The sequence below is a fragment of the Alexandromys fortis genome, unplaced genomic scaffold (assembly GCF_014885135.2).
Source record: "Alexandromys fortis isolate MF-2015 unplaced genomic scaffold, M_Fortis_MF-2015_v1.1 scaffold_10, whole genome shotgun sequence".
Lineage (NCBI taxonomy): Eukaryota > Metazoa > Chordata > Mammalia > Rodentia > Cricetidae > Alexandromys > Alexandromys fortis.
In genome coordinates this window covers 11,745,783-11,760,095 of record NW_026067895.1, presented here as the reverse complement: position 1 = coordinate 11,760,095, position 14,313 = coordinate 11,745,783, and the positions used below count along the sequence as shown (strand labels likewise).

The 14,313-nt window shown below is 47.5% G+C and overlaps 1 protein-coding gene across 2 annotated transcripts in view; it reads right to left on the bottom strand.

The window, feature by feature from the left end:
* Positions 1 to 4,281, bottom strand: part of Vldlr (very low density lipoprotein receptor) — a 35,048-nt gene extending 30,767 nt beyond the window's left edge. The window contains exon 1 of one of the 2 annotated variants that reach the window (XM_050159119.1): positions 3,370 to 4,281. In XM_050159119.1, the coding sequence (XP_050015076.1) occupies positions 3,370 to 3,451 (82 nt within the window). In that variant the 5' untranslated portion in view covers positions 3,452 to 4,281. The remainder of the gene's footprint in view (positions 1 to 3,369) is intronic. The other variant, XM_050159126.1, reaches the window with a different exon arrangement.
* Positions 4,282 to 14,313: the final 10,032 nt, after the last annotated feature.

Below are 14,313 nucleotides of genomic sequence, written 5' to 3'. Positions count from 1 at the left end.
CAGAGGCTGAAGAGGGAGCTGCCCCATCTCCATCCTGTTTTCTTTACTGAGAACAACTTTGCACTCTCTGAGGGGCTAGGAAATATTTCCTATACACGTTCTCTTTCTGTGCTATTTGGTAAGTGGCAGGGTTTGAGGATCTAAGCCTGAAGCCATAGGCCTAGGGTCCTAGCTGCACCCTTGACCTTAAGGCTGTGCTCTAGGACATTAGGTTTCAGGGAACAGAAGGAGGATCACAACACCACGCTAGCTCTCCCAGAACCATCACAAAAGTGTTAGAGATCAATCCTGTCTATGGTTATTCAGTTTTTAAATAAGAAAGAGAAGCCCAATGGTCAGCTGGTAATTGTTTGGGAGGTAGAGACCACCACCTTTGCAAGTTCTGCTCTGTGTTGGCAAACACAGTGTCGGCCTGGAGTCTCAACTTGTGCCAGCTCTGCCGCGCTTGGCCTTTGTATTCATGCTGTAGGTCTGGAGACTCCAGCATAAGGAGTTGAAACATCACAGGGCCAGCACTAGAGTTTCTTTCTGGTAAGAGAATGATTCTCGCCAAAAAGGCTGTTCCAGGCTTTAGGAAATGAACTGCCCATCTAGTTGGGATGACGACCCTCTTTTAAAAAAGAACACCCTTGGCTGGGCGGTGGTGGTGCACGCCTTTAATCCCAGCACTCCCAGGAGGCGGAGGCAGGCAAATCCCTGTGACTTCGAGGCCAGCCTGGTCTACAAGAGTTAGTTCCAGGACAGCTAGGACTCATACACAGGGAAACCCTGTCTCAAAAAACCAAAGGGGGAAAAAAAGAACACCCTCGTCTACAGGCCTTTCTTGGATGTAGACGAGATTGCTACGGTCTCTCTCTTCTCTTGGTGCACTGGTAAGCCAGGCATTATTTCTCCTGGCCTTCCAGATTCCTAGCACTGCTGGTAAGTCACTTGCTCACAGAGTAAGAGACATAAGAGCATTGGTCATATTGGAAGAGCTCTTGCAGAACTCTGGCTTTGAAGACTAGACAGCATCTCACATCGTATACCTAGGCTGGAGGAAAGAGCCCCAGAGGCCCCCCCCCCCCCCCCCCGTGTATTTTGTCATCAGTCTTTGTAACACCTCTTGTTAGCTTCGCTTAAATTCCTTGTAGGAAACCCGCTGACGCATGTCGGGTAGTCTGGAGCAGGCTCTGAGTGGGCATGGATATTGTCGGACAGGGAGAGAGGTGACACGGAAAATTTGAGCATAGAAGGCTAGGGATAGAAAAATCAGTCCACATATCTTGGTATTTTGAACTTGAGACATGGACAGTCTGGGTTGACTTAAGGGTTCAAGACCTGCTTCAACCAACTCCATGTTTGGGCAGTTCAGAAAGAATTCCCCTACTCTGATGGTTTAGGTGCGTCAGGTTCTCCCTTCCACTTTTTGCTGCACCATTATCTTCCACTTGCAGTAGTAGGGGAGGAGCAAAAAAATAGCCTCGCTTTACAGACCCCAACTGAACAGCTCTGACTTTGGACTAGCTCATTGCGGCAGCCTGGGGTAAAAAGCAGCACCTAATGGAAAGTTAGCACATCAAAAGTTCCCAGAATACAAAAGGGACTTGCAGCTAAAGTGACTCTTTTTTTCTCCCACCTCCATGGATCACAGTTAATAGTACATTTTTATACAGTCATGTTTTGAAATACTACAAAACATATAACACAAGCCAAGTCACTTTTTCTGAGAGATGGTTTAATAAGTTAGCGTTACTCATCCATTAATGATTAATGTCAGCGTCTGAAAATTTCTGTGAAGCAGGGACTTCTCTGGGCTTGTTGGCTCGCCACACACAGTACTCCAGCCTCACTACACCTGGACTCTTTTCAGAGTGCAGCAGCAGAAAGCACCAGAAGCAACAGCCCCCCTGAGCCTGGCTGATCTTAAAGGTAACCCAGCTGGGGCAGCTCGATTAAGTCCGTGAAAACACGTGACCAAGCTAAACGCAATCCAGTAACCAGCCAATCGCACGGGGCAGAAAAGCCCTGCCCAGCTTCTCACGCTCGGGACAGCGGAGCCAAAGGCTCAGGGGCGCTGGGAGATTAAACACCCCAGCATGGGTCGGCAGGCTGCTTGACCACACACTTGAAAGTTCGCTCTCACTCCAGGACACACGTGACCGCACACAGGCCGGCCTTCTAAGTTATCTGGCGACGGGAGATGGGCACTGTGAACTCTCTAGAGCTGGGACAGTATTCTGCCCTAATTACCTAGAGCTGGTTGGCAAGCAAGCTCTTTGGTGTCACCTCTTAAGACCTCTAAGACCTCTTAAGTGACTTGCCAAGGAACAAACGGGATCTTGTTGGGAAGGCGTCTTATTGCCTGCTCTGGAAAGTTGTGCGACCAAGATGGGAGACTGAAAACACACAGGGACTCCAAGTCAGTGCGCTGACCCCTGGGGACGTACGATAGTGACCCCCCGTCCTCCCCAAGCTACAGTCACACCCCAGCTCTAGCACTACACCTTCGATCTATTGTGTAGAATAAAAGCTAACTGCCGTCACTATACTGGGACTCAGTTTCTTTGGGGGGAAACGTAACCCAGAAAGAGGCTCGGCAAAGTAACCTGATTAAGTCTGGGTCCTACTCCCCTCCCCCGTTCAGTTATCACAGAGACCCAGAGGTATACAAACGCCGCATTAGCGGCGGAATCCCCGGGGAAGGAAGGAAGAAAAGCACTCGGAGGACAGTCCAGTTGAAAGCCACTCTTGGAGCCTGAGAGACGGCCCGGCGCCTGGGGAGTCGCAGTCCCGGTGCGCAGGCTGCGCACTTGTCATGGCTCGGCCTCCAGGCTGCCGCCCACCGAACGTGCGCTTGCTCACGGCTGCGCGAGGACTCCCTGCCCGGCCGGCACCTGGCGCCCGGTGTCCTCGGAGACGCCCACCTTCACCCACTGAGCGCTCTCAACCCTGCTTAAGTCTGAGGGGCGCACCCGGGCTTTCAGGCCCGGTGCTCTGCCACGGTCCTAACTGCCCGCCTGGCAGAGGAGGCAGAACCATTGTTCAGTGCCTCCAAAGCTCACATCCCCAAGCCCTTGTCAAGGGAGATGAAAACCGTGTAAAACAGAGGTTCTGGGAAGAAAGGGGACATAAGGGGATGACAACAAGTTCAAGGGACGCTTTAGGACACCCTAAACCCCACCGTCCCCGGGGCCCAGCTCTTAGTAGCCTCGGTTCTGACAGCTCAGAGGCGCCACCCGGGCGGGGAGGGGAGGCAGGAGAGGAGCGCGGAGAGGCGCCTCCTAGGAGGGGGTTGGCAAGAGGAGCCTCAGGGCCCCCCAAAACGCAGCGATCGCGGGCGCCCCGGCTTGTTACGGGCCGAGTGCGGAGGGGCGCGTCCCCACTCACCGCTTGCAGAGGCGCCGCTCTCCCGGGGCGCCCAGCACAGCGCGAGCAGCAGCCACAGCGCCCAGCGCGCGGACGTGCCCATGCTGCCCGCCCGGATGGTGCCGCCGCCGTCGCCGTCGTTGTCGCCGTTCGCTCCGCACAACAAGTTACCAGCCCTTCGGAGAGGAGGAAGGAGGTGGGGGCGGGGAGGGAGGAGGCGAGGAGGAGGGGGAAGGAGTGAGGAGCCCGGAGCACGGAGAGCGCGGAAGGAGCGGGTACCCCTTCCCTGCAACTTGAACGTTCTACTCCCCGCCAGCCACCCACCCAGCCACCCACCCGGTCACTCCCCCCGCCGAGGCCGCGGTGTGAGCGCGGACCCTGCGGGCGGAAAATAATGCAGGCGTTGCAGAGGAGGGGAGGGAGAGGGGAGGGGACGGCGCGGGAGGAGGGGGCGGGGAGCCCGTTCGCCAGGGACAGCGAAGGCTAGCGGTCGGGGCACCCACTCGGGCGGCGGTAGGAGCACGGCAGAGCGGCGCAGGGACCCCAGCGGGGGAGCTCAGCTCAGCAGCTCCCGCACGCACTGCTCTACCGCGCGCGGTGCGGAGGGTGCGGGGGCAAGTGGCAGCGTGCGTGCGTGAGTGGCTGTGGCTGGGGCTGTCGCCGCCGCCATCCGGACGGCCCTAGGGGCCCGGCTGCTCCGCGCGTCCGCCCGGGGCTCACGGGGGACCCGGGGCGGCCGCTGGTTGGCTCGCACACCGTCCTCACCTCCAATCCCGGGTGCCTGTCCTAATTTCCTGATCCAGGGAACCTGCGGCCGCAGCAGCTGTGCGCTCCCTAGCTCCCTACAGTCGCTACTGTACCCTCCTGGCGCCGGGGCCGAGAGCGCTGATGCAACTATTGCTGCTGTTGCCACCGCCTCAGGGCTGTCAGTTGAAGGGTCTGGGGGCCGCAAGAAACCCTCTACCCCCCTCTCCTGAGCCCCATAGGAAGGGCTGGTATTGTGAGGTCGGTAGGTAGCATCTTCCCGGGGACTCTTCTTTCCAGCCTGAAAGTGATGAAGAGGAGGGCTGCGAATCTCCGCTGCTCTGCTGTGGGGTTCGGAGTCCTGTCTCAAAGGCAAATTGAGATGCCATTTTGTTAAAAATTAAATGTGTCTTTAAGTAAGAGTGTGTGTGAGAGAGAGAAAAAACAAGAGAGCTCTCGTGGTTGTGGCTTTTCCTCTGTAATAGAACAAGGACTAAAATAACCGAGTCTGGGACGGGGAGGAGGGAAATTGCCAGCGCAGCTCTGCATTCTCTCATCAACGATTATAGTTAATTGCTAATTGCACAAAATGATAGTTTGAGGGCCTGTAATTAAAAGCTTAACCTTTTTTTTTTGGTTGGGGGATGGGGGCCCGGGTAGATTTATTCTTGGTATACTTAGTAACATTCAATTATAAGCCTTGTGGAGGCAAAGAAGGAAGAAGCAAAGTCAACCCTCCCAGAAAGGATGGAGTTTTGGGGGTTTGCCAGACAGGATCCGAGTCTTAAGATTTGCTCTTCCCGTCCTTCAGTTTTCTTGAAAACCTTCCCCCCAGTTGAGATGCCTTCTCTGTTCCGGCCTAAGCAGAGTAAAGGGGTGCACTGAGCTAATTCACTGCTAATATAGTGTGTGAACTCTCCTTTTTATAAGTTGCCACAACTTGAAAGAAATAAAGTTGACAGATTTCCTGTTCTAGCTCTCTTCTGGCTTTGTACTCTGCTCGCCTTGCTTCTCCTGAGCAATTGTCAATGGCAGGCTTCTTGTGGGGGGGGATGTTTATCTGAGAACTTCCTGTACCCAGAGACGGGGTAATTCTCAGCCAGGACACATTTTGGTCCCTATAATTTATCCTCATTTTGATTGATAAGCCCACATACAGAAGCAGTCTTTCTAAGCAGCTCAGGGTGAATGCTGTTTCGTATAAACTGGGGAGTAGGAAAACTGCACCAGCCACACACATGTTGCGTGACAAACCAAATTCATGCCATTTCACGGTAGAGGTGTTCACAGCCGTTATTTACCTCACAGACCAAGTTGAGGGGGATGGTCTAACGTTCGGCCTTCAGAATCTTCAGCATCCCTGGGACTTGAAAAGTTCATGGTCACTCTACAGTTAGTTGATGGAATGGGTGGGAATGAAGGTGAAGTCAATATTTAAAAACTCAGGATGAAGTCGTCACGTGCTTGTTTTTTTTTTTTTTTTATGTTTTCCTTGAGAGGGAAAGGTACACCACAAGGGAAACATTGATATGGTACAGTAAGACTTATCTTTGACAAACATGTGTTCTGCTTCTTAACATGAATAAACTCTTGGTAGATTTAGTTATGGCTCTGTATTCCATCCTGCAGCTTTTTGGTCGGTCATTTTCACTCTGCCTCTGATTGGCTACGCAACTTCAAACTACAGAATCCAAACCACTCCTTTTCCTTTGCCTGCCCTCTGACCTGTAGACTGCGAACAACAACAGCCCATGTGATAAAGTTTTCTGTGGCCCAAGAATCAGCTGTCTTTGGCGTCCATTATTTATCAGAGAGAAGTGACAAGGAGGCATGCATATGATTAATACGGAGAGTAACCAATAACTCACAGAATAAACTGATCATGAGTAGATGATGGGCGCCAACCGGCAGGGATTCAGGAGCCTTCGGGTAACAGTGTCGGTGGTCCTATTTACTCCCATGGTCCGCCACCTGAGTCAGTTTGTCTAAACAACACACACTGAGCCGTGCTGGAAGGGTGGTGCTAGGCAAGGCGGCCGCCATACATAGATGCTCATCTGAAGAGGCCATGGGAGCTAGTCCAGGTAAGACAAACATGTTGAAAATTCCAGCCTGTTACATACTGCATTATAATCCAGAGTTGTTTGAGATGCTATAAAGTACAGAGATGAGGCCGGGGCTGTTGCTCTGTAGTGGGTTGCTTGCCTAGCATGCACAAGGTTGTGCATGCCATCTGAAGCATCGCAAAATGAATGAATGAATGAATGCATGCATGCATGAGATTACAAGGAAAAACCAGCCGGGTTAGTTGCAGGAGGAGGCCATAAGAAAAGACTTTCTCAGATGCTTGCCCCTGTGCTGATGTAGTCAGCATTTTTCACCCAGTAAGTCACATCCTGCCTCCACCTTTTATTGTTGGTTGGGTGAGACACTAACTTTGACTAATTAATGGACAGAAGTTCTATCCTTTCCAGACTGGGCCATGGAGTTGCTTTGTGTGAGACTCTCTCTTTTTGTCTTCCTGGCAACAGGGAGCATTCAAGAAGTGGCTGTGCCGTTTGTTCAGGTTTCTCATTGACTGCGTGAGTCGCTGTACACACATCTTTCATGATGCCTGTGCATGAGAAGGACTCTAAATACACTTTAAAGGCTTGGAGCCATATACTCACCTATCATAGACCATGTTACTCACAAAGCCTAAAATATTCTCATTTGTCCTGATAGGGAAAAGGCTTGCTGACCACTGACACAGAGAGAGGAACCAAGCTATGTTGACTTAACCTGCAGAGAGTTTGTGCACAATGTCGCCTGGGGGTAACTCGACCAGTGCTATACTGAGAGAGGGAAGGAAGGGCTTAGAGAGTTGAGGAAGCCAAGGCACAAGAGCAGCTTGTGTTCAAGGCAGTGTGAGAATTTAGAATTGCTCAAGGGACTAGAGGTGGGAAGCTGTCCTGAAGAATGAGGCAGGGACAGGTTTAGTGGGGCTTGGTGAGTCACCCAGAGGCTTTGGAGCTTACCATAAAGCACAGGGAGGCCTGGGGGTAGAATTGATCAGGGGTTTGGCATCCAGTTTCTTTTCAAAAGGTGACTCTGAAGTGGCCTGAGATAGGGCAGAATAACATCAGAGGAGGGAAACCTAGAGCCGCTGGGTGGTGGAGTGTATTAGAGAACTGAAGGAATTGTTGCTCTCAGCGCAGACTCCCAGACCTCTTCCTCGGAAATCCTTGCCTCAGAAGTCTGTATGTATAATTTTATTCCTGTGATTTGGGAGGCAGAGATGATCATATTTCAATGTATACATCCATAAAATCCCTCTGAAATAAATTATTTAAAATATAAAAATGTATGAAAGAAGCTGTTTTTAGAGAATGACTCCAATGTGGTTTTATTTGAGAAGTGGGTGGGTTTTTTTCTGTGGAAACGATGTAAATTTATTTGTCCAATTTCTTTGACGCTTTCATCAGGGCAGGGACCACAGAAAATGACAAAGTTCATCCCCTTCTGTCATCTCCCTTTCTTCCAAGTCCTGTGGTGAACACAAATAGGTCTTAGAAGTCTTCTTCCAACCAGCTGACTAATTTGTACTGCTGATCGCTGAAGCCTCGGCAAGCCAGAGTGAACAGAGCTGACCCTCTCTGATGGACTGAGATGCTTACACCCAGGCCTCCCTTCTACCCCTCTCTCATTGTGTGGGAGGCTAGCGGAAACCCCAGGATTTGCCTTCTCTCCTGGTCTCACGCGAGGCCTGATGGTGTAAACTAAGATGTCACACATTTTTAACATCAGAGCCACTTGAAAGGCCAGTCTCAGTAGAGTGCCTGGCTCCACCCCCAGAGTTTGTGCTTCAGGGCACTGCTGAGGATTTGGAGTTTTTGACATACTCCCCAGGCAAACTGACCCTGTTAGTCAAGGAATGCCCATTGAGGATCACCCCTGAACCCACCTGTGGAACTTCCTCCTTTAAGAGCGTGATTATTCAGAGCCATCCCCAGGTGCACCATTCAAGGCTTAAGCCCTAAGCGCCTTCCCCATCAGCTGAGTTGTGGGGAGGCCCAAGAACTTAGTTCCAGGCTTTCTCTTGGTTAGAAAGACATTTGCTTCTAACCAGTGTGGCAGGGGATTAAGGTCAGAACTTGTCATGGTGACTGTATGAAGGAAGCCGACTTGGGGGTGACCTGAAATGCATGCAGTTTCATCATGATAGTTCCAGTTTTGAACTTTGACGAGATTTGCGTGTGGGTAGAAGCAATAGATCTAATGTTTTCTTAGTTGGTTATGTGTGTGCTTCCTGTGACATCACAGGTAGTAAATACTCCATGAAGGAGACATGTGCTCCCTCCCGAGCTGGCTCTTTGGGAGGGCACTATCCAAACGTCTATATTGGTTCATAAATGTCTTTACTGGAGTTCATATCCTGAACACAAGCAGCTTGTCTAGGGACCAAAAAAGAGGCCCAAATTTTGAAACTGCTTCGACCGACCTAGAAGCAGCAGGTAGTTTGGAGTGATAGGAAAACAGATTAACTTAAAACGAGTGGAGGTACCCGAGAAATCGGTGAATTAAGGAAGATGCTGGTATCTTCTCTGAGTGTTTGTTCAGAGCTTCTAGGTCCCCATGAAAGATCTAGGCTCAAGAGTTGGCGTGAGCTGATACACATATTTAGAACTATGATCCAGAAGGTGATTTTCTTTGCACAGGATCCAGAGCGCAGCATCTAGGTGCCTGAAAGTCTTTGCCACTGAGTGACTACGAAGAGGAAGTGTGGGTCAGTGGTTAAGAGAGGGAATGGAGGCAGGCTTTTGGTGGCACAAAGCCTGACTCTGATGCTTACTGGTTGTAAGAACTTAGCCCAATTATTTAAACTTTTTTGTATCAGCCCTCCCAGACCTGGAAGTGGGTTAGCAAGCATACCCACTTCTTACAAGGATCAATTACATTCAAACAACTGCTCATAGCAGCATCCAGCACATAGCAAGTTATGAATAAAAGGTTCCAATTGGCAACAATAGTGATGTTTATTGTTGTGATAATGTAAAAAGGGAGGCAGAGGGAAGTCAGACCTTGCAAAAATGTAAGGTATTGCTTTTGATCCATACTGCACACTAGCCCTTTTGATTGGTTTATGAAAATTTCAGTGTTGGTGTTTTTCTTAAGAATAGCAGTAATTGGTGGGCGATAGTGGCGCATGCCTTTAATCCCGGCACTTGGGAGGCAGAGACAGATGGATGTCTGTGAGTTCAAGGTCAGTGTGGTCTACAGAGGGTTTCCAGGACAGCAAGGTTACACAGAGAAACCTTGTCTCAGGAAAAATCAAAAAGGGGGGGGGGGGGAAGAATAGCAATAATTGTAAGTGGGGTTTGCCCACTAGCGTCTTCAGGCTTCCCAGGTAAGTCTGGTGTACGTTCAAATTCTGAATTACTCCTGTTTAATCTGAAGCTCTGGCCGGGAGTGTTGTAGAGAACATCTTGGGATAAAGTTTGAAGGTGACACTTTCCATAGAGAGGATGAGGGTCTTGCAAAAGCTAATCGGCCATCAGAGTTCCAGAACAGGCTTCCAGTCCTTGCTCTGGGCATCCTGCTCCCGGCCTGGCATCTCACACTCAGCTAAATTTGTCAGCTGTAAGGGAGCCAAAGACCACAGGAGGTCAAAAGCTGGGCACAGCCAGGCTGTGAGAAACACAGCTGGCGTCCACCTATCAGGTGATGGATTACGTATCACCAGTCGCATGCCTTTCTGAATCAATCTAACAACAAGGACTTGTTGAGCTCCTTCTGTGGGACCAGCATCGTGCCAGGTGACTGAGGCAGCAACCAGATAGCCATGGGGCTGCTGCTGGGGAGCAGTTGCTATTGTTCTGTTTGCTCTTTCTATGGGAGCCAACTCCGGCTTGTTAAGTGGTAACTGACAGTCCTTTCTTCTAAGGAAGTTTCTCTTGGATTTGCTGCCAATAGGAAGTGTATTATTTTGCAGAGCTCTATAGCATTCATTTATCGAGTGCCCACTCAATTATGAGGCATGACAGGGTTTGCCATCTGAGAAAGGAAAGACCGCTTAAGGATTCTTCGAGTCAGAAGTCTGCAACAAATAGACAGATGGATCAAAGAGTTGGGGGTGGATTTCTTTACAACTAGGGAAGAAGCTCTTTTAGCAAGAGCTGGATCTTCCATTGGGGGTTTAAAGATCTTTCCAATGAGCTCTACAGAAAATAAATTATTTCTCAGAGCATAAAGGAATAATGCATTCAGCAGACATCACAATAATGTGGTTATTTTTGCTAAATCATAAAGAGAACCTAGGTGTGGTGGCTCACCCTTATAATGCCAACCCTTGGGAGGCAGAAGCTGGATCTTGAGTTCTAGGCAAGCCTGGGCTATATAGCATTTTCAAGGTTTGTCTCTTTCTTCTGACACTTTTCATTCTTTCAATCATATTGTCCTAACATCATCAGAATATTTCCTTGCAATCAAAACATACTCCTTTGCTATCCGTGAAAGTATATATACCCTGAGGCCAGAACTTATGGTTAAAATACATGTTTGTGTAATATCAAATAAAAGTACTGGGAGATGTTTCATCAGGTTCTTTTGGTGAATTCTAGAACAGCCCTCTTTCAGAGGGTGTCTATGAGGAGGGTAGACTATTGTTTGATTTTCTTTGTATTTCTGCTCTTTTATCCCCCTTTGCCAAGGTTTGCAAACAAGCAAATGAACAAACAAACAAACAAACAAACAAAATACAGAAATAAAGAGGCAGAGGGAAGGACAGAGCAGAGGGATTGGAATAGAGAGAACAAGGGAGAGGAAAAGAAGGAGAGACTATTCAAAGGCCTCAACAATGTAGGAGGGCCATGGAGGATCGTCTGTCTCTTCGTGTAGTGACTTTATAGAGCCGACTTTGCAAGAGGGACAGATTATTTCTACGCGCAGAACAGAACTATGATAACTATGTCTTACATAGCGTGAGAAAAATGTCTTAAGTTTGTGTGTTGCCTTTCTTCTGTGTGGGTTCAAAGTACTCCGCAAACATGACATCATTACTCCTTGGAAGGAGACTGCGGACCAACTCCTTGGAGAATAATTCCCTTCCAGGAGCTTGGGGAGCTCAAGTGCCCATTTTGGGTTCATGCAGCATCCCCAAGGATTTGATCCCTAGCCCTCCGTAGGGCTTTTATTACAGTCATTATACTCATGGTCGGCTGGATGAGTCTAAGCGAGGTCTCTCTTGGCAAACTCACACTTTAGGAAGACAGACAGAAGTGTCCTCACTTTTTGCTTATTCCTCCCTAATGATCAGTCTTAGGACTTAGATATGCTTATCAAACATATTTGTTTTGAGCAAGGCAAAAATAAAGTGAGAACAAAAGGAGATACCAAGTAGTATAGCAGGACCCCCTGGAATTAAGTCTGGAGTCTCAGAGCACTCCCCAATGAGACAAAAAAATCCTCTCCGATGTCCTCTTGCTGTTTCTCAGTAAAGTACAGTTGCCAAAATCTTGCTAACAACTGGAAGTGTACATTATAAGCAGGAGTTACCGTCTTCAGTCATTATAACTTCTTTGTGTGTGTGTGTGTTGCAAGAAAATGTCTGTCAAATCTTAGTCAAGTTGCTTGTATTTTTCCTCTGTTGATTCTCTTCGGCCTCCAAACCCTTTTCTCTCTTCTGCTTGCCTGTCTGAAAATATCTTAGGAGCTCTGACCAGGGAAGAAAGTTCCTAGGATATGAAGAAAAATGGAACTGTTCCTTATGGATCTAATAACATTTCCTCAACTCAGGACACAGTCTTTGGAGAAATTATCGGAACTGTGGCAGCCAGGGTTATTTGCAAATTGACACTGAAAATAGGAACTATTTCTCAGGTCAAATTCGATTCCAGCTTCTTTTGCATCTGACCCGAGCTGCCTGGAGTTGAGTTTTACAAATAGGTCTGATAGTCTGTCAGACAGAGTTATTATTCCATTAGTGCCTTACTTTTTCTTCTACTTTTTTCTTTTATTTTTTAATAAAATTTGATTTTAAATTACATTAATGCTGTATTTGATAAACAAATCATGACAGTCCACCTTTATGGGATATTATGTGATGTTTTTATATAAATGTTGCATGATCAAATCAAGCTAATCAGCCCCTTACCTCATTTGTCTATCACAATTTAGGGTAGGACATTTGAAATGTCGGCTCCCAGTTGCGAAATACAAAATATGCTATTTTGATTTATGCCCAATTGGCTGTGCAATGGATGGCAAAATGTTTCCCTTCTATCTGTACCCCTTGACCCACAACTTTCATTGTCCCTTACTTCCCCAAGGCTCTTGATAACCACCAGATTCTTTGTTTCTTAATTACCAAGCTACTTTGGGTAGGAAACAGTACCACCCAGGTAAATCTCAGCTATAAATACCTGTCCTGTATTTAGACTTGACCAGACATTATACTGAGCAGGCTGTTGGCAATGGCTTTCTGTTGTTACCTGGATTTGGGGAGGACTCTGTTTTACTCCCCAAATCCTAACAATTAAAAGAAAAAAAAACCTTTGAGAGGCTGTAGTGGGGGTATTAGATTTATTTGGACTGAATAAGAAAGTAGTGTTACTGGCCATCTATTTAGAATTGTTCTGTCAACTTCATCTTCCTACCTGTTCTTGCTGTACACAGTATTCTTGCTGAGAAATGGTTGTGTCTCTCCTTCCAAAGGCTTAGTAAATACTTTTGTATTGGCCCTTGTAGCTTCCTCTCACCCATCATGTTGAGTTCCTACCCCCTCTTCCCACACAGAATTGCATGATACAATCACGTATTTTTCTCATACTTACCTTTGCTCTTGATGGCCGTATCATGTGGGAAGGGTTTGTGGCATTGTTGTCATTGCAGAGATGTCATCATATTTGACAAAGTCGGGACTACAAAGCATTACCCTGTTTATTTTTAACCTTTCCCTGACTGTGCTGATATTCCCATGATATTCAGGGCATACTCTTTCCCAACAAGTACTCAAAAAAAAGGTCCCGTAATGACAAGTGAGGGTAACATAGCTCAGGTTTACTTACTGTACTTTCTTTAGCCACTTAAATCCATCTAAGGACCTAGATTCATACCCAGCATGTTAAAAGCACACATGGTACCAATTTTCCAGCACAACTGCAGCACAGTCTTGGACTCTATACAAGCCACGTCTATCTTGAACAAATGTTGTTTCCTGGAAAGAAATTAATGCTAACATGTCACTGTATGCTGTAATTACTGAGCGGGATGCTGTGTGTGTTCACTGATGGAGACGATGTGGATCAGGCACAAATCTTAAGTTTATACTCTGACGGAGGAGATTGGAGGTTCCTTTTCTGTCCTATGTCTTCTTCATGGAGACAGCCCAGTAGAGGTAGCAAGCACTGACTTTCTATGTTCCAGAAGCCGTTGCTGTTCTTCTTGAGATCTGCATGTGCCCTCAGAGCAGTTACATCTGGACTAAGCCTGGAAAATGCTTGGGAGAGCCATCCTATCCAGGTCTGGCATGTTCTCCAAGGATTCTGAGATGATCTGTGAGCAGAGTGCTTCGCTGCCCACAGTCATCTGATGGAGAAGGAAGCATGACCTTCTTAGAGCAATATGAATTTCTTTTGTGTGTATGTGTGTGCATGCATGCATATGTGCACATGTATATGCAGATGCACATGTGTGGACATATACGTGGAAGCCAGAAGTTGACATTGTGTGACTTCCTTTATAACTCCCCATCTTGTTATTGTTTTAGGGGAAAAGGGGTTTACTTTGCCTTATAGTTCCAGAATGGACTTCTGTCATGGTGAAGAAGGTATAACAGCAGGAGCTTATACATTGTTTACATTTTGAGGTCATTGCCCTCACTTGCTGCACATTTGTTTACGATTATTTAATATTCTGAGATGAATTCTTAGTCTTTAAGTTATACAGGTATTAAATATTATAGGCCAATAGTTGTTCATGTTAGTTATACATATAGTCAGATTAATTAGGTTCTTTAGATACATAGAGATTGTATTCTGCCTAGATAGGTAATTTTCAATCACTTCAATGATCTGTAGAACATGGAATTTAAATAACTTAGGGTTCTGTTGATATGACACATGATTGCTCCTGACAGCACCAATCTATTCCCAAGAGAATATTGAGCCCCAAAGACACTCCACTTGGAGTTTGTTTTCTTCTTGGCACAGGCCTTTGGGCAAGGAACTGCCCATGCCTCAACCA